General features: G+C 39.4%; 2 protein-coding genes across 2 annotated transcripts; one reads left to right on the plus strand and one right to left on the minus strand.

Moving 5' to 3' along the window:
* Nucleotides 1–1,166: 1,166 nt before the first annotated feature.
* LOC101282578 (histone H2A type 1-C) lies at nucleotides 1,167–9,203 on the minus strand. The gene is made up of 2 exons (XM_004273500.4): nucleotides 8,631–9,203; nucleotides 1,167–1,323 (listed from the first exon to the last, which is right to left on the minus strand). Exon 1 carries the CDS (start codon nucleotides 9,136–9,138, stop codon nucleotides 8,746–8,748), a length of 393 nt encoding a protein of 130 aa, XP_004273548.1. The 5' UTR covers nucleotides 9,139–9,203; the 3' UTR covers nucleotides 1,167–1,323; nucleotides 8,631–8,745.
* A 207-nt stretch (nucleotides 9,204–9,410) lies between these two features.
* Nucleotides 9,411–20,271, plus strand: LOC101281089 (histone H2B type 1-C/E/F/G/I-like). The gene is made up of 2 exons (XM_004273494.4): nucleotides 9,411–9,863; nucleotides 20,031–20,271. The coding sequence occupies exon 1, from the start codon at nucleotides 9,474–9,476 to the stop codon at nucleotides 9,852–9,854; it is 381 nt and encodes a 126-aa protein (XP_004273542.1). The 5' UTR covers nucleotides 9,411–9,473; the 3' UTR covers nucleotides 9,855–9,863; nucleotides 20,031–20,271.
* Nucleotides 20,272–20,865: the final 594 nt, after the last annotated feature.

Here is a 20,865-nt window from a genome sequence, read left to right on the forward strand (position 1 = left end):
CAACTCGCATTTGTCGAGGGTTCCCTTCGGATTGGGCGCTCTTCTGAGGTCTTTACCTGTATTACCTCATTTGCCTTCCCAATAACACTATGAAGCTGATTCCCTGTGTGTGTCTTATTCTCATCTGCACACTTCCCCCATCCGTCCTTTTTACCAGGTACATGACCTGGGCAAGTTAGGTAATCTCTCTGTGCCTTGGTCTCCCAATCTACAAAATGGGACAATAATAGCACTTACCTCATGACATTATGAAGATTAAATAAAATAAGTTAGTGCTTGAGTGAGCATTATAATCTAATGAAGTGAGGTAAGAACCACATTCCTCCCAATCCAACTCTAGTTTATTTATTTATTTATTTATTTGCGGCATGCGGGCCTCTCACTGTTGTGGCCTCTCCCGTTGCGGAGCACAGGCTCCGGACGCGCAAGTTCAGCGGCCATGGCTCACGGGCCCAGCCGCTCCGCGGCATGTGGGATCTTCCCGGACCGGGACGCGAACCCGCGTCCCCCGCATCAGCAGGCGGACTCTCAACCACTGCGCCACCAGGGAAGCCCCAAGCCACAGTTTTTAAGGAGAAGAACCTTGAGTCCAAGCCAAGAGTGACTTGAATTTCTGTTCATTTTCCACCATCCCAGAGGAATATGAGAACAATTTCCATTTTGCTGTACATCAGGGTTTGTTATTCTGGAATTGCTTTATGTGCCTACCAACAGGAGACAGGTTACGTGAACTGTGATGTACTTGTGATGCATTCACAGTACAATACCATGAGACAGTGTACGGGATGTCCCCTATGTTCATATCTGGAAAGTTTTCCAAGATATACTGTTATAGAAAAGAGTAAGTGTATACAGTCTGCTATCTTTTAAGAATGAAAACTGGGGGAGATAAAACATGCGTTCATTCTTGACTCACATCAGCATGAATTAACAATAGGCAAATACACAAGCAAAATAATGTTACCTAGGGAGAGTGGGGTAATCCAGTGAGGAGTGGATTCTCAACATATACCTTGTTATTTTGATTTGGTTGAACCCTGTGAATGTATTACTTATTCAAGAAATTAGGTACATTTTGTACTAAAGAGAGCTTCTCCACAATAATATTTACCACCCCTTCCCTTTTACTCTCCTTATCCCGAAGACACACAGTACACACGAAGAAAGAAACCCAAGTAAGTTTTTAATAGGAAAACATTTGCAGGTACAGAATCAATCAATAATGTCAGAACACAGATGCCAGTCCATTTATTTCTGAGAATTGATGAGTTTGACAGACACTCTGGATCTAGGCATCTCTTTGTAGTGAGAAGCTTTTGAAACCTAAGGGGAGAGAAGAAACCAAAGTTAATGTATTTGGGAACTTCCTTCTTAACCTTCCTCAACATATGCAGAAAAACTTACAAACCTCTTCCCTCAGAATGAGTTTGGTTCATTCTGTGTATCAGCCCTTTTCATTTCCTCATATACACACGCCCCATGGTAAGAGGACCCAGCCTCCCTGGGAAATGCTCTAATTTCGCTCTTCAGATAGGGTTGCCAGATTTGGCAAATAAAAATACAAGATGCCTAGTTAAATCTGAATTTCAGATAAACAACATCTTTTGTTGAATTATAGCATGTCTCATGCCATATTTGGGGGCATACTTATACTAAAACAATTACTTGTCACTTAACTGAAATTCAAATTTAACTGAGCATCCTATATTTTATCAGGCAACTGTATCCTCAGATGCTACCTGGAGGGAGCTGGTTAAGTGCACTTGAACATGTTAGCCCAGAGGGACAAAAAGTACCTAGCCCGGTGTGCTACCAATAGAACTTTCTGCATTGACAGACATGTTCTACGTCTATCCGTCCAATGTAGAAGCCACCAGCAACTTGAAATATGGTTAGTGCAACTGAGTACCTGAATTTTTAATTTCATTATTTTATTTAAATTTAAAATGTCACATGTGGCCAGTGGCCTATCTTGGACAAAGTAGCTCAAGTACCAGTCATGCATCACCCTCCAAATGTAGCAACTGGAATTTAAAACCGAATGGTGGCTAAAAAGGTACATCACCCGGAAATAAACTCACAAATCCCTGCAGCTTAGTGATTATTCCGTTTCCGTGCAGATATAAGTTCTGTTGCCAACACATTAATTCTGAGTATTCATTCTGAGTATTTACTGAGGATGTGACATGCCAGGGAGTGGAGATGTATGATAGAATTGTTCAACAAACTTACCCTGCAGATGATCGTGTTAACTGTATAATCCAGCATTAGACTGTAAAAGCCACCAAGGTGCCCTGTGTGCAGAGCAGGCATTGTAAGGGGATGAAACAGCATTGATTTGGTCACACACATCAGCTGTGTGACCCTTTTCCTTCCATGACTCTAAGCAAGCATTAGTAACCACAGACCCAGTAGGGTATTAAGGAGGATTCTTTTATACACGGTATCAGCCAGCAGAGAAGACAGGCCCTTAAAGGAAACTGAGCTTCCTGGGTCACTGAGGCTTATCAGGAGACATTAAGTCTGGTGAGGTTAGTGCAGAAACCTGGCAAAAGGTAGAGTGTGGAAAACAAATGGTGTATATGGTACTTCCAAATTTCACTGCGGTCCTGGTAGCTGCATAGGGTAGTAGGCAGTGCATTAACAATGGTTAGTGGGCATTTTTATACAGAAATTCAGATAACCATGTGCTTTCTGGGCTCTGAGAGGGCTTTTGGGCCTACAATATCCATTCCCTGGTTCATTCACCAGCGAGTTGAGCCCCAGGCCTTCTGTTAGATGTTAGGATGTCACAGACCAGGTCCCACTTCATGAAACAGAGAGTATAATGGGGAGAGGCAAACAACAAGGGAGCTGATAAATAAAATCTTAGAATGTATTTTAAAGAATCTCAACAAGATGATTGATAGAAAGTAACTTGGAGTGAGACGTGAGCAGAGGGAGGTTACTTATTTTTTTTATTTTTATTTTTTTTTGTGGTACGCGGGCCTCTCACTGTCGTGGCCTCTCCCGTTGCGGAGCACAGTTTCCAGACGTGCAGGCTCAGTGGCCCTGGCTCACGGGCCCAGCCGCTCCGCGGTATGTGGGATCTTCCCGGACCGGGGCACGAACTCGTGTCCCCTGCATCGGCAGGCAGAGTCTCAACCACTGTGCCACCAGGGAAGCCCGGGAGATTACTTTTTTATTTTACTTTCTATACTTGAAGTTACAAACTTAATTCATGCTCCTTTTAACACTTTACACACATGTTTATACAGGTTAAAAATCTCTCCTCATATAACCTCACATAATGGGGCTTTTATTTCTAGATGGTAGACACCCTCTCTTCCCTAGTTTCTACTATCTGTCTGTCTATCTATCTATCTGATATTGCTTTGCTTTACAAAAGGTTAAGTGTCTCTTAATAAATTTTAATATATATTGCCAGGAAATTTTCTCAAAAGATAATATGACTGTGGCACTCCTTCCTCATCCTCAGCATCCTAAGTATTATTGGTTTTAGTGGTTGTCTATCCATAGGTGAGAAGTGCTATTCATTTGTTGCTATGATATGCATAACCTAACTTTTAGGTTTGTATTTTGGTTTGTTCTATGTATTTTGGTTTGTTTTTTCTCATATGCACTGTCTATTTGAATTTCATAAAAGGTATAAAATATCCTGTTCAGTAATTTTTTTCTATGATTGTTTGCCCTTTTCTTAGCAGCTTGCAGGTCTTCCTTGTAAATTAAAGTATTAACCTTTTGTGTATAATGTTTTACAAATCCTTTATCCCAATTTACTGCTTGTTTTCTACTCTTTTTATGGAATATTGCATCTTAAGTTTATTTTTGTCCTATGTGGTCTGTGTCCCTTCCTATATGGCATTTGTGTTTACTGCCTGGCTTAATAATGACACCTCCCCCTTAAAATATACACATACAAAACTGAAGTTATACAAAGTGTGTCCCTAAAATTTCATCTAGTATTTGTATTTTATACTTAGCTCTTTAATCCATCTGGGTAGGTCTATTTCAGATAGGCCTGTCTGGAGAAGAGCTGAGAACATGCTCGCCAGAAGAAAAATCAGAGGATGGGCACTGCAGAGAAAGAGACCAACAGTACAAATGTCTTGAAGCAGCAAAGGGCTTGGCAGGTGGAAGAGAGATCAGTGTAGCTGGACAGGGAGATGGAGATGAAGTCAGGGAGGTGGGCAGAGGCCAGGGTGGTCATGGATGGCTCTTCAGGTCATGGTAAGGAGTATGGTAAATAAATTAAGATATGTATTAAAGGTATAGGTGAAGTGACTTACAGATAGTTTGGATTCGTGGAGATGAAGGAAAGGGAGCAAGGCTCATTCCTAGAATTTTTGCTCGAGTAAATGGACTTACAGTAATGTCATTTACTGAGCTGGGGAGGATTGGAGGGAATAACAGGCTTAGGAAGCATAATGTAAACTCTTGTGTCTTGAATGTATTTAGGTTGAGAGGTCTGTTAGGGCTTCAAGTGAAGGTGTCAAGTAGAAATTTGTATGCACACATTTGCATTTCAGGGAAGACAGCAGGACTGGAGATGTAAAATTGGAAGTTTATTGCATATAGACAGACTTTGAAACTACAGTACTGATAAAATCATCAAGGAGACAGAGTGAACAGGGGCTAGTACTGAGCTCCAAGGTTCTAAAATTTAGAGCATTTTCAGATAGAGCCATTCTGAGATACACTTTGAATGCAAGGGCAATTTGTCATGGCGTAAAGTCAGGGCCTGTACTTTCAGCTCAGGCTATCACTGAGTACAGGAAAGAATGGACATGCTCAGCTGCTGCTGCCTGGTGCTGTGAGAGTGAGGAATGTGGTAAAAGTTTAAGCTCCAACTAGTAGACAAGCAACATACAGCAGAGACCCCGAAATTTACACACTTGCTTCTTTCAGAAAGAACCTCAACTATAAGTAACATGTGTAAGTCTAAGTCTTAACAGATGCTTGTTCTATCACCCTGCCTAAACTACAACTTAACTAACAACTGTAATCTAATTAAGTCCAATGAATTTCTGATATTTTTTTCAATATGACTACATTAATTCCATGTCCTAGAATTCGTTTTATTTTAAAGTGTACATGTTACGTTCCAAATTCTTTTGGTGTTATAATGATTATACTTATTGAGTTTTTTCATAAATTTGTCTACTTATTAATGATACAGTTTTATGGGTATAAATATAGACTATAATCTGCCTTTTGGTAGATCTCCTGGTGATGCTAATCTTATTTTGCTACAAGATCAAGGTACTGAAATAAAATAGAGAGGGAAGAATACTGGGGCTACATGTGAGCCCTTATTCTCAATTCTGGTATGTATGGGGATTCCTCAATTAAATTCCTAATGTTTCCTAGTAACCCACGTGCATTATACTTAACAGGAATATTTACATTTATAATTATAATTCAGGCTCAACAGGTGACAAACCCCTAGAAGGTAACCTACTTCTAACCTTAAAATATACAATTTTTTTTTACAACTTGGTATAAAATGTATCACACTTGTAAAAAAGAGTTCAAGTGATACATTTAAAAAATAGAATGTGAATGGATAATGGAGTAAAGGAAAGGATATTGCTGCATAGATTATTTGGAAATTTTAAAGAAGATTTTATATTTGGCGATGCTGTATCAAAGTGATCTGTGTTGTTCGGAATATGCTATATAATTGAATGATGATTCTGTCTCAGCCTCACATCTCAATAAATCCCTTTAATACATATCTTGTCCCTGGTGGCCAGGTGTCTTAAGTAACTGGAAGCCCTGGGTTTACAATTCACATCAACTTGCCCCAATTTAAATGGTTCTCTCCAGGACCCTTGAGGCATGGTAGATGGAGACCTACTCAAGGGCTGGAAACCAACTAAAGCTACTGAGAGTTTATTGCTCACTAGAGAATTTTCCCAAGTGGTAACTAGGGCTTTTGGATATAAACAGTGACATTTCAAAGTAGGAGGTGAAGAACTATGTTGGAGAGGGGAAGCTAGGCCAGAGCTGTGAGGAATGTCCTCTGCTTGGGGAATAGCCTCTTAGCGGTACCTCTTAGGTAAGAGGTTATCAATTGGCACCTTCTGTGTTTCTTTGAAGCTCCCAAAATAAGTTGCCAATGCAAATTGGATTTTTCAGAAGGGATTTTCTACTGGTAAGAGAAGATATTATTAGCAGCCTTTAGTCTGGCATGTAATTAATGTCTCCTCTGGTAATAAACTGACCCTATAGAACAAAGTACTTCCTGATGGCCCAGCCACTGACTCAGCTCAACATTTACTCAATGTCCGATTATCAAGTGTTTATTGTATGCCAGGGTCTATGCTGACTATCAACAATTTAACAAGATGTGGTCCTTGACTTTAAGGAGGTCTCAGTGAAACACACAAAATTAACACGATGTATCATTCACTCTTAAGTAATCCAATACAAAGTTTTGTTATTGGAGCCCAGAGGGGAGAATTCAAGTCCTCGCTAACTCCTTTCTTCACCTACCACAATAAATTAGTTTATCAAGTCCTTTGGTTCTTTTTTTTTTTTTCTTTGGTTCTTTACTAAACCATCTCCCCACTTGTCCCCTTGTTTCACTTGTCACATACTAAATCAAAAGTGTATTGGTTAACACAAAAATATGTGGCTAGCACACTGTCAGGATTTACCTCCCTCCCTTATGCAGATTCCAGGGAGATTACCTCTCCTCCTTCTCTTAAAATTTTCACAGAGTTTAGGATACAATTAGTAACATTCTGGTATGTGGGCAAAGTTAAATCCATTATGTATTGAATTTTTACTCCTTTCATTATTCTGACAACCTCTTAGGGAGCAGTTGGTTATAAAATTGCCAGTGGTTAGAAGTACTGACTTCCTGACCTTGGGGCTTAGACAAGTTTTTTATGCTGTCTTCCTGTCTCTTCATCTTTAAAATTGGGATAGGAATAGTACTTATCTCTAAGATTGTTGGGTTCAATTAATATTCTGAAAGCATGTTGACACACAGTAAGTGCTTACTAAGTGTTGGCCATTACTCGAGCACCCCACGTTCTAATTTCAGAACCCACACTGCTGAATCCACTCTTTTCATCACAAGACAGGCAAAGGCATACAGGAAGAAATGGACGCAGGGAGAAGTTAAGCACCTAGCCCAAGGTCACCCACCTAGTTAAGTGTTGGAGCTTGGTTCAAAGGCAACCTGGAAAGTCAATGAAAAGTATCCCAAGGCTTATATAAAGCAATTGCAACCTAAGGATCCAAGTTCTCCAACATACAAGAAATGCTGGGCGTAAAGAACGCGGTCCTCTCAGTGGACCCCTACCTGAAATGCTGTGAGGTCGGACCTTCCCCAAACTGATTTTCATTCCGGCTATCCTTAAAAATTAAGGAAATTCTAACGTGCGGCCATCAAGGTGCTCACTTCTTTTTCCGCCTATTTGCCTTCACCAAACACCCAGACCCTCTAGCCCCGGTTCTTTGGCTGGTAGTTTCAAGGCCGGGGTGGGGGTGGGGGGTAGGGGGATGCGCGGGAGGAGGGCAAGAGAGGGATGGAGGCTGCCTCAAGACCGCAAAGTGTCTGTGCCAACATGAGAATGAGAAAAGTGCGTTCACGGGAACCAGCTTCTGTTTAGATTCTCTTTCCCCACACACTCGGATCTGAATGCTCCAAAAGAACTGATGCCACGCAAAATGCTTCAGTGAAGCGCCAGAGATGTTTGAATGAGGGTGCGTCTCCCTGGGCCGCACAGGTCCCAAGTTTTGGCCTACTCAGCCTCCTTGCCTACTCATCCAAGCACGAACTGAGTCATGCAGAAGAAATGTTTACTTGATGAGACTCAATCCCGGAAAATAGGATCCTAGAAATTTTTGCACAGTACCAGATCGACACTTTTGGGTTGGAGCAGCTAATTTACCAGATCCCTAGTAGTTAACTATTTTAGGGAGGCCTGCAGCCCTACTCTATCCCTTTTGAGGCTGCGTTAGGGGCCTAGGCGTTTGAACCTCTACTAACTATAGTTCGTTGAATGTCAGGCACTAATCTAGGTTACGGGTGTTAAGCGGTTTGTCAAAAGAAAAAAAAAAATCAATGGAAACACCATCACTCTATCCCCAATTTACATACAACAAAACTACCAGGTTAGAAATTGGCCCCAAATCTCACAATTTGTAAATGTGGGGAGAAGCCACAATTAGAGTCTAGATTCAGTCTGTTCTAAGCTACCATTATGTTAACTCCAGGTAATCAATTTTTCAAAAGCCCCTTTCAGTACGTGGTAAATTTCAGATGATACGTTGAAAGTTAGCGGGAGCAGAGAGTCTAACTCCCTTGCGGGATTAGGAAAGACGGGTTGTCTGCAGCCTAGAACGAGGCGTCTAAGAGGATCTGGCCATTTCACTCGGCATGTTCATTTGAGACCACCGTATATCCACCCCTGCAGTTAAACCGCGCTTAGGCTTTACTGACAAGGCAGATCACTCGACTGTCTGAAATGCCTAACCACTTCGTGGATCATTAGACCTTAACCGATTTACCGCGTTCTGCAGAAGCAGATTTCTAGTAACAATGAGAGCCTTTTCTAAAGAGCTAGAGAGATTTTTCTTCCATTTCTTGTTATCTTGGATAAAAATTCACTTACCTTCCTTTTTCTTTAATATTCCAAGTGGTGTTAGCTCTTCCTTTGAAATAGTAGGGGGCTCTGAAAAGAGCCTTTGGGTTTGAAAGCACTTCCGGAAACTCAAATCCCTGTCAAATCACTTGCCCTTGGCCTTGTGATGGCTCTCGGTCTTCTTAGGCAACAGCACCGCCTGGATGTTCGGCAAGACCCCGCCCTGAGCGATGGTCACGCGGCCCAACAGTTTGTTAAGCTCCTCATCGTTGCGGATGGCCAGCTGCAGGTGGCGTGGGATGATGCGAGTCTTCTTGTTGTCGCGCGCCGCATTACCAGCCAACTCCAGTATCTCAGCCGTCAAGTACTCCAATACCGCTGCCAAATACACCGGCGCGCCAGCCCCGACCCGCTCAGCGTAGTTGCCCTTACGAAGTAGGCGATGCACTCGGCCCACGGGAAACTGGAGACCGGCCCGCGAAGAGCGAGACTTCGCTTTAGCCCGAGCCTTACCACCTTGCTTGCCACGTCCAGACATCGCAAAGTAAACGGAAAAGAAACAAACTAAAAAAGAGTACTTCTCAAAACAAACCAAGTCTGAAAGCAGATAGAACACTGCTGCTTTTATAGGCATTTCCTGGGGAGTAAATCCGATTGTCTGATTGGTTAGTACCAAGATTCACCTAAGTAGCCAATAGAAAAGCTTTATTTCCATACCTCATTTACATAGTTCTGCCCATAGATGACAGCCTTGCTGTTTGTCTTCCAATTAACTAAGACGCAGTCTGCATCCTTCATTAGCATAAAGGCCCTATAAATAGCAGAAATCCTCTTTCTACTTTCATTTTATTTTTCGTGTTTTGAGGTTTTAAAATGCCAGAGTCAGCCAAGTCCGTTCCTGCCCCGAAGAAGGGCTCTAAGAAGGCAGTGACCAAGGCGCAGAAGAAGGATGGCAAGAAGCGCAAGCGCAGCCGCAAGGAGAGTTATTCTGTGTATGTGTACAAGGTGCTGAAGCAGGTCCACCCGGACACCGGCATCTCGTCCAAGGCCATGGGCATCATGAACTCGTTCGTCAACGACATCTTCGAGCGCATTGCGGGCGAGGCGTCGCGCCTGGCGCATTATAACAAGCGCTCGACCATCACGTCCAGGGAGATCCAAACGGCCGTGCGCCTGCTGCTGCCCGGGGAGCTGGCCAAGCACGCTGTGTCTGAGGGCACCAAGGCTGTCACCAAGTACACTAGCTCCAAGTAAACTTGCCAAGTAAGCGTCTTTACACCTAACCCCAAAGGCTCTTTTAAGAGCCACCCACATGTCCACAAAGAGTTGTAACCTGCTGCTTATTTTCTATAAGTTGAAGTTTGGCCAAAAGTACTGTGCATTAATTAGAAGACAAAGGTAGAGAAATTTGTAAGTCCTATTAATGGGTCTAAGGAATGACAAGTGAAGCTGTTAAAAGCACTGACAGGTTGTTGGGTTTTGGCATTGTTGTGTCAAATGTTTTCCATTACCCGTTGCAATTAGGGGGTCACCGCAAGTATAAAGTCAGCTATTTTTTGAGTCCCAGTGATCAATGTACTGTAATTGACCTACAGCTATCTGAACATGAAAATTAACTGCGTAGGCGGCTGGTGGTTTGTAATACGTAGTCGGGGTTGGCGAACTGCTTTAAGAGATGCTTGCAACTTGGCAAGTTTCCATGGAGGTTGAACCGAGGGCTGGCACCGAAAGGCGGGGAAACTAGGCGGGAAGAGAAAGGAGGCTATTGAACTTGGCATACAGAGTCTCTAGGAGAGAACCTTCCCAAACCAGGTAGTCGCGCGGCGGGGAGGGGGGGGTGGGGGGGAGCTGGCAAGTTCCACCTTCCCTTAAGCAGTTTAATCTTTGTTCCAGGGGAAGATTTTAAGGTGAAAGAAACGCATTTTCCATTTAATTTATCCAAGTCTAGAACACATTTTCAGCACCTAGGAGTAAACTTAGCTTTCTCTGTAAAAAAGTGGGAGACTACAGGAATAAAATTTATGTTACAAGGAAAACAGGTTTTTTTGTTGTTGTTTAACGATTTGAGGTAAGATACAATGTGATTTAGATTACTTAACATTAAGACCCCGTGATTCTAAATGTGCAGTTTTCTTTGATCCTGGGAAAAATACTACGGCCTCTCTGGCGCTAGACAGGCGTCCATTGGAACACGGCTCCACAGTTACTGGCTGCCTAACCTGGAAGTTACCTGAGAAATGAGGTGCAACCCTGGCTTAATTAAGGTAGAAGTGCAAATATAGGACAATGGCACATGCTTATCACACAAGCTCTTCAGCCAAACTATAAAGTTTCCCAAGTCCTTCAACAACTGAAATTGGATTTTTTTCTATACCCCTAGTGAGCCTGCGCAAGGACTGATGATCCAAATCAGACTAACCTCTCCTCACTGCCAACTAATCAGTTTACCCCAAAAATGTGCAAACATTCACTATCCCAGGCTGACTACAAGGTTTTGTTTTGTTTTTGTTTTCTCCTTCTCTTCCCCTCTTTTCCTCACATATAAATTCTGGTTTGCCTTTGTTGGATGAAATAACAACTATTGCTTGATTTCTCTTCAATACAAGAGCAGGCTGCCTAATCATTAACACCTTGGACCATTTATTTCTGAAGATTCCACCAAGACATTGTTTACCCGAGCCCTACCTTAGGAATCAATAGAAAAGTGAACTGAAAATGTACCTTGTCTAGCCCTGGGCACTTTGAGTTTTCTGTTCATCTTCCCTTGGCTCTTGTATGCTAAAATTTATTTTTGCCCAAGTCTGCTTCTTATTTTGGTTCTTAGATTGTACTTTGTCGATTGGATACACATTCGTGGTTTTATCGCTAGATCATTAATTAGTTGGTGGCAGAGGACAGGGTATCTGGAATCTGGTTCATTTGTTCATCTTTTTTGGGTTGTTTGTGTTTGTCTGAGGATTCTGGTCATCTCTGGCATTTGAGAACACAGGACGAGGAAGTTGGTGTTTTTCTTTATGGCCTTTGATGGGATCCACTATGTTTGGTGTTTTGTGTTTGTATACTGTGGGTTCTTTTCACTAAAAATCAGAGTTTCTTTCTTCCTTTCAAAACTGTCTGTTATCGTGATTACTCAGTATGAGTCCAAATAATTGTCAGTATCTGCAAAAATAACATTCCTGCTTCAAAGATAAATGAATATAAAATGGCCGCCTAAAACTTTTAACTTTAATAAAGCGTTAGACCTAACAGGAGACTTAAGACAAGAAAGAAAACAAGGAAACAGCATCTCCAGCCTACAATTGGCCTGTCTCTTGCTATGCCGAAGCCTCTAAAGTTTATTATTCAATAATTCCAAAAAAATATTGTCCCTTCTTGCTCTTTAAGTAAGGTCAGAGAGGAGAGAGAAGAAATATGTCATTATAAATAAAGCTATTGAGTCAGAAAAAAGAGAGGGCTTCCAATACCTGTATAGAACAAACATTAAATAGTTTATTAACCTTAATGAGTTCATTGTGAGGGATATGGCACTGGAAACTAGAATTTCCTACCAAACTTAGAAGGATATCAGAGAATTTACTCGTATTTCCAGCAGTGATGTACCCTGAGGGATCTCTGATCTTAATCACATTTGTTTCTTTAACTGATCAACATACTTAACTCTCTGGTTGCTTTTAAATTAAATCTCTTTAAGTTTTGTTCCAGTTTCACAATTAGCTCCTCTAACTTGTACAATGATTGAGAATATTTTCTGCTTTATGAATACAAATAATTTTGAGCAAATTATCTACCTCAGCAGAAAATTTTAAAAGTTATAATGTAAACTTAAATAGCTTATATAAAGACTAAAAAACATACATCAATTTAAAATAAGAGCAAAATCAAATTCTCCAGATGCTTTAAACGTGCTACCTCTTTAAGTTGTAACTCAGACAGAAAAGAAAGTTTAACTGAATTTAATTAGTGGTCTTAGTTAACACATTACAAGATAAGAAACAAAACAGAACTACTCCATTATTTTTGAACAACTTAAATATTTTAATACATGGCATGTAATTCTATAGGAAATTTAAAAATCACATATTTCTAATCAAGTTAACCCTTTGGATAAATTTGCTGGCTTAACAATTCTGCCTTACAAACTGGCTGTACATCTTTTTCTTTATTATTGTTATAATGTAAGAATAATGTTAGTATAGTATTCTAGTTTACACAAGTTTAAGGGTTATTTTCTTTAAAAAAAAACTAAGTTAAAATTACTAAATTTCTTTAACTCTACTGATTAGATGAGTTATCATCACTTTATTTAAAATTTTACATTACGTAAATTATGCATTGAACTAAATTATCACAAAATAGTGATAAGGTAGATAGGTAATGTCATTTTTAAAATGGAATTAATTTTTCTAATGTTACAAATCATAAGGACTCATTGTGTCAGCTTAAATACTGAGTTCAAAGTCTATAGATAACTTTAAAAATTTAGATAAATATTAAATTGGGTAAATTAAATAAGTTGGAGGGTACAAAATACACATCACTAAAAACAGATCTATGCAAGTCTTTTATTTTCACACAGTTGAGAATGACCATAGATTAACAGGTTAGAGAACATATAGATGCCGTAGGAGAATAGAAATAGCTATGCTTGTTTTTGCTACTTTATATATGTAGAAGGGATATGTAAAGTGTATATGTGGGCCCAGAGGACAAGGCAGGTTTTGGACGGCCTCCTGGTTTCCTTATGCCTATGAGGGAACACAGTTGCCTGTTTTTCTAAAGGGCTGTCGTTAATACAAACAGCTCTGACTCTACCAAGTACTATAGCTGCAGAGAAACACAAATATGTACACAAGCAATGGCTATGTTTGGTCTGTTTATTTATTAGAAAGTTGTTACTGTTCATTAATGTAGTAAATTCAATTTTATATGTATTGTCTTATTTATGCTGACAAGGTAATAATATTTTAGAGCTGCCATTAAAGACTGAATTTATAACTATATTAATTTATCAACCACCCCTCAATAAAAATTGACTATCCAAATCTCTCATCTCTCTGTAGCCCAACCACCTCCAGACTTCATGGTCATGTAACAAAAAATAACTCCAACACAAGCACAAACTAGTTCAAGTTTTACAAAGATGTTGATTATCTCAAAAACTTGGCAAGTGATTGAATCTTGCTATATATCCAATTAGTACAAATTGAAAAACAATAAAGGTGGGACAGTGCTTCAACCATATCTCAAGAACCACAGCATTAACAAATCAATTTCATGTTATTGTTTTAAAATATATGGATCTTTTTTGCCACCTGGGAATACTTGTAATAGTTTTAAATAATAAAAAATGAGATCATGGATAAAATATAAAACTATTCTTATCAAAACATATCAATCTATATCACCCCCTAACTGCTGAGAAGATAATACAAATAATTTAAAGTAAAATTCCCAAAAGAACATAAACTTACTGTGCCAAAATTTTACTTCTAACCTTAATAATAATGATAATATGACCTACATCTAAATATTCCCATAAATTCTCATCATTTGAAATTGTACCACAAGATCCATGTGACTTGTCTTTTCTTCTCTTTTGACATTTTCAGGTGTCAGATATTATCTAAAACTAATGTAGGCTACACTGTCATATATACAACAAATGCAATCTACATTTCAAAACAAGACTTCAACAGACACACCTCTACATAATATACAATTAAAGATTGTATTAAAAGAGACTCCCCAAAGTGTCAACTTTTAACAATGCTAGAAAAGGCCATTTCCAGTATTTTTAACTACAAATGTTGTAGTTCAGGACAAATGGATTTTTTCTTTTTTTTCACAGCATAAACATGTTTAGAATCCTACCACTTGCATATACACTCTCATTGGAAAGCCAATCGTGACACATTAAAAGATTTCCAGAGTTTTGGAAGTAGGAAGCTTCCTCCTAAGATTCTACAGATCAAGATGAGATCTAGAATAGATAGCTTTTTCCTTCTCCTTCCCGTTGTGTTATTCTTTGTCCTTTTCTCCATTATCAGTTTTTCCAATGATTAGATCTCAGATTTGTTCTTCTCAAGTATTAGAAAAAAATTAAAAATCCTCAGAGCCTAGCCCTCTATCTATACCTTGACTAAAAGTTCCTGAACAAAAGAATGTGTACTACATAATTTATTTCTGAGTATGGCTCAAATTAGAGTTACAACTGTGGTTAGGAAAAAAGACACTTATTTAACTTAAATCCATCAAGGTAATCTTTGAGGCCTGTTCTTCTAATTAAGACATGCCAATTAAGTACTTGAAGATAATAGAGGTTTCAAATATTTCTTATTATGTTTGTGATTGTCCTCATAACGTTTTTGTCTTCCTCCTCTGTCTAATATGCAGATGACTAAGTGTTACAAAGAGGAGACTAAAACCCGCTACTCTATTATGAGAGTCTTGACCAAAGTGGCGAAGTTGAGAGACTCTGATGCCAGAAATGGTGAAGATATGACCTACCTAAGATGGAAATGCTGACTGAGAGTCAGTGGACCATATTATACAGAGGCAGCCTGTCACATATTCTTCACAGCCAATCTTGAGAGTTTTTAGACAATCACTATTTTTCTTTTTTTTTTTAATCCTCTTTGGTCTGTGTAAGAACAGATTGTCCACACTGAACTCTTTCCTACTGAAAATAATGTACAAACATGATATCCTGTTCCTAGACAGTCCAAAGGTATTTCCTCCCCTCTTTCTCTTTCATAGTCATCTTTTTTGACTTGGATGAAATCAATCTATTGCTTGGCATACCTTATACACAAGTTAACGGTGTGCTAATAATTAACTAAATGTCTTTGAGTTACTGTTTGACAAACGTAGTACTCTGAGCCTGTGGGGTGATAGTAATTACCTACTTGAGAAGATGGGGTGAGGATTAAATGAAATAGAAAATATAAAATATTTGTCCTAGAAATGGTATGGATGCCAGTAAAATGGCTGCACAGCATTGCTCCCTGTTGACAGAAGTGTAGCCCCTGGAGATAAAACCTCCCGGTTTGACGCTCAGCTTGCCACCTATTAGCTGTGAGACTGATGCAAGTCATTAATCTCTCTGTGCCTCTTCTATATCTTGAGGATTATGGTAATAGCACCTACCTTCTAGATGTTTGTGATGATCAAAGACCTTTAATGCATAGAACACACTTTGAAGGATGCCTGGTACATGGTAGGTACTCAGTTTTTGTGTGATGTTTGACAAGTTTCATTTATAACCTTCTTTATGCCCTAAAGGGAACTAAGGCAGCTTGTGACTGAAGACCTCAGTCGGTAGGAGCTGGTCTTTCTTAAATGATAGGAATTTCACAAGTGATATAAAAAGATTGCCAACGGATTCCTTTGCATTTACCTTGGTCCAACAGGTTGACAGAAAATGCATTATTTTTCCCATACTTGTACTTAATTAGCTCTCTAGGCATATACCTAAGGACATGATAGCTATCACTTGTCTTGAAGCGTCCAGATTTCGAAGGGTGTGTAGATTCAGTACTTTGCAGTCCAACAGTCCTAAATTTAAAAGGTATTAAAAATTATTTAGCTTTTCCAATATTTCACCCTGTGCAATCCTGGATGACTAAGCGTAAAATTAATTGGGCCAAATACACAGTTGCCTTTGACCTTGCCAGCAAGACGTTCTAGGCTCTGACTAAATTCTTTGGACTCTGAAAATCAGCTTGACATATCTTCAAGTACTATGGGTTTATTATAAATTAGGAAAAAGTGAGTAAATTTGGAGAATCAACCACTTTCTTATTGTCCCACCTCAGTTCTGAGGAAGGAAAATGAAGCTTTGGTTTGCTCATTTGAAGACTTCAATAACCTTATCATCCAATAAGCAATTTGTATAGTAATTAATGGAAAGAGCTGGTTTCATCTTGCTATGGGTATTCATGGTATTAGATCTCCCCAGCTGCAGGCTCCAAGGGATGAAGGAACAGAAATGATGGGACTTGCCTCATTCTATGAGGAGACTGATATACTTAGAGGAGGCAACACTGGGGTAAAACCTTGACTTCATCACTTATAGCTCTAAACTTGTCTTCTGACAAGATCGAGTTCTCCAACAGTAAAAGAATTGGCTTCAAAAGCAATAAGGAAGAAACTTTGTTCTCATTTTCTTTTCTCTCTCCTCTCCTCCCCTCCTTCCTTCTTTTCTTTTCTTTTTTTTCCTTTATTTTCTTTTCACTTTTTTTTCCTACTATAATTGGCCCAAACCCAGCTGTAGGACAGGATATAAAAATATCAAAGATTAAAATGTGCCTGTTTTGGGACTCCCCTGGTGGTCCAGTGGTTAAGACTTCGCCTTCCAATGCAGGAGGTGTCGGTTCGATCCCTGGTCAGGGAGCTAAGATCCCACATGCCTCATGGCCAAAAAAACAAAACAAGAGACAGAAGCAATATTGTAACAAATTCAATAAAGACTTTAAAAAATGGTCCACATTAAAAAAAAATGTGCCCCTTTTATTGTTAGATTTGCTTAAACAATTGAGGTGTTAGATGCTGGTCACTAGATTTTTAAACACATGCATTTGGGCTTTAATGCACTGAAATACATATATTTTTAAAAATTGAAATAAACAAACAAATACGATTGTGTGTTTAAGAATTCTACAGAGAAGATGCAAGTTCTGAGATCTTGAATGGAAGAAAGGCTGCTAGCCTCAAAGGTGGGTCAAGGATACTCAGCAAGCACCAGGGTAAGAGCTTTTTGGAGGTTTTGGAAAGCGCTTGGCCTCCCTGACTCTAAGCATCAGAGACTGAGCCTGGCTGCATCGATTCTAGACATAAATAATGCTGAGTGGATTGGAATTGTTTTTCCTATATACATTTTTTATAAGTTTTTTTTTTTTTTTAGAGCAGTTTTAGGTTTACAACAAAATTGAGAGGGAGGTACGGAGATTCCTCAAATACTCCCTACACCCACACACCCACACATGCATAGCCTTTCGCATTACCAGCATCACTCACCAGAATGGTACTTTTTTTTTTTTTTTAAACCAAGGATGAACCTATATTGACACAGCATAATCACCCAAAGTCCATAGTTGACCTTAGGGTTCATTCTTGATGTTGTACATTCTATGAGTTTGGTCAAATGTATAATGACTTATATTCATTGTTATAATATCATACAGAATTTTTTACTGTCCTAAAATGATCGGAAATTTTAATAAGCTGGAAATGAGGGGAAGGGGCTGTGGGGTCTTTATCCTTCTCGCATGTGAGCTGGGGCATCATGGATGGTCTGGAATGGGTCTGAAAGAGCTGTATCTTCCTTTAGGATACTCCAAAGACCTGAAACACGGTTTGACGGACTCTTCCCCTGCCCACTGTCTGCGGCCTCTTTCTCTCATGTTCTGTACTGCAGCCAGATATTGCACACACTCTGCTTTTCCTGGTTTTCATCCTCCCATATATGCTGGACCTCGTCTTTGATATTTTCACCACAGAGGGAATGAAGACAGAGTTTTGGGATGGTCTAAGGAGGGGATTTCTGCCCTTTCTCCTCTGGTCCTAAGGACCACCTTCTGGTTCTTGTTCCTCCAGCTATCTTCAGTGACTGTCTCCTTGGAAAAGGACAAAGTCACTATCCTCTTGGAGCTTACATCTCAGCTGGGGAAGAGAGACAACAAACAATCATTACTATGAGTAATTACATAGAATATGAGAAAGGAATAAATGCTATGGAAAGGGAAAATGGAAAACAGGAAAGGGGGGGATGAAGAGGAGTGGTAGATATAATTTGCACATTAGCACTAATTAAAATGCTTAATATAACAAGAGTAGCTAACACTAGTGTAGCACTTAGTATGGGCCAGGTACTGTTCTGAGTGCTTTACACTATTAACTCAATTTATTCTCAGACAATAAAATGTTAGTTGGAAAGCACATACAAAACTCTTGGAGGAAGACCCAGCAATGAAGAAAAGAAGAGAAATCAAAGCCCTATTGGTTCTACCTTGAGTACCTGTCCCTCTTTTTCTAGCACCACCATCACTGCCCTCATTCTGGGCGTGAGCTGGTGAGAAGAGCTGTGCTTCCCTCCAGCACAGTCCTTCAATCTGGTGCATTTTCAACAGTGTTTAAGATAACACGTGCCACTTGCAATTGTTAAGGCTGCTACATCTGAAGCAACAGTGAGTTTGTTAAACTACTGGAACATCAGAGATCACACCATGAGTCAGCAGAGATGGTCAATGGCTTGTGTGGGAGACTGTGGCCTTCACCAGCTAAAGAGAGGACTGCTTCCCCCTTGCCCACCCGCCACTACCACCAGAATCTGCTTCCAGGCAGAGCTTTCTCAAAACTTAAATAACTATGTAACTGTGACTATATTTTTACAAGCACACACAAACCATGTAGCAAGAACCTCTCTCTGTAAAGTGGAGTGACGGCCTGAGTGTTAGCTGTGTCAAGCATGGCTTATAATTACGAGTATTCATATTACCCAAACGTGCGACCAATTTTCACAGAAACCCATATGTCCCCGCCCCACTAATGCGTCAGCCCACAGGTAGTAAAGAGGACTCCTTAGTAAGCAAACCCTATTTCCTTGCACTGAATTTGGACACCAAGAGAGCATAAAATTAGGTTTGCCTCTGCCTACCTGTGAAGAAGAGTTGGAAAAATGCATTTCAAAACAACCCAGGAAAGAGACTAAGCATTTATTTGGGTACATTTCCATTAGATGTTTGATTTGGTTTATTTGAAAGTGGGGAATGATTTCATCTGCCAGCAGCCCAGAGAGATGAGCATGTGAGAGAAGGGAGGCTTCTGGGAACTGTTAAAACTGCTTCATGTGGGAATAACAAGCTTGAACTCTTCAACCTGTCGTCATGCAAGGGCCTTCCTCATCCTTCACAACCGGTTCTACAAGGCTCACCCCCAAGCACCTCACCCTAGACAATCCCCACCACCTGGCCTTTGTCACTATGTCTCCTTTGTGAAAAGCCCTAATACCCTTTCCTCACCTGACAAATTCCTACCCACCCTTCAAGACGTAGCTCAAATGTAATTTATAGGACACTGACTAGATCATGCTCATCTTTTATTTACAAGTGCACGTAGACTCAAATGCTAGAGGGTGTGGTTTTACTGTAGAGGATGGTTCACCATCCAACAGCTGTGCCATCTGGGAAACTCAATCTCTCTGAGCCTTAATTTCCTCATGTATAAAGCAGGGAGGACCATCATACGTACCTCAGAAGGTTGTTGCAAGATTAAATGCATTGGTATCTAAAGTGCTTAGAGCACTGCCTGGCACAGAACAAACACCAATGAACATTAGCCATCGCCATTATTACTGTTCTCAGAATCAAGTACAATATCAGATATTTGATGAATTATAGAAGTGAATTAATCAATCAATCTCTTTTTTTACAGGAGGAGCAAATGGGCTTTAGAAATGTATTTTCTCACCACTGGTCACTGCTGGACACTGTTGCATCTCACAAATAAGTCAATGAAAATGATACTAGAAGAAGATAAAAGGAGGTATTTTTAACAATCATGGAAGGATCAATAAGAACTTGGCTAAAACATTTATTTTGAGTATAAAAATATTAAATGATAATTGCAGAAATTTGTAAGAAAAGAAATATATAACAAAGAAAATTAAAATAAATCTTAGTATCTCTTTTCTATATGTATATATGAATATGAACATATATATGAGATCCATCTCTAATAAGTGTATATCATATATAAAGCAAATTTAGGTATCATGCTACATATACACAGCTAATTTTCTAGGTAACATGCCTAGAAACGCACATTTTTTATAGATGTATGATTACTTATTAATTAGTCCTGTTACTGGCTATTTAGAAGGAGTTCCATTTTTATGCATTATAAATCATACAGATCACACTTCTTTTTACATGAATCTTTGTTTAAATATTTGATTATTTCCTTGGGACGGACTTCTAGAAGTAGAAATACTAAATCACAAGGTAAAACCATTTTTTAAGGATCTTAATGTATACGTTCATCAAATTGCTATTCAGAAGGACCATGCCAACTTATAACACCAACATAATACAATAATTCCTATTTTACGGCAGTCATATTTACTGAGAATATTTTTAAAACACTTAATCAGATAGACCAAAAAAATATTGAAATGTAATTTCCTTCATCATGAGTGAAGGTAGTTTTTTCCCCATATTTTTATTAACCATGATCCCATAAGAAATAAACTGCTGCAAAACAATGAACA

The sequence above is a fragment of the Orcinus orca genome, chromosome 10, assembly GCF_937001465.1.
Source record: "Orcinus orca chromosome 10, mOrcOrc1.1, whole genome shotgun sequence".
Lineage (NCBI taxonomy): Eukaryota > Metazoa > Chordata > Mammalia > Artiodactyla > Delphinidae > Orcinus > Orcinus orca.

Excerpts from the sequence above, each read along its gene's own strand:
- LOC101281089 (XM_004273494.4), top strand. The coding sequence starts at position 9,474 with ATGCCAGAGTCAGCCAAGTCCGTTCCTGCCCCGAAGAAGGGCTCTAAG.
- LOC101282578 (XM_004273500.4), bottom strand. The coding sequence starts at position 9,138 with ATGTCTGGACGTGGCAAGCAAGGTGGTAAGGCTCGGGCTAAAGCGAAG.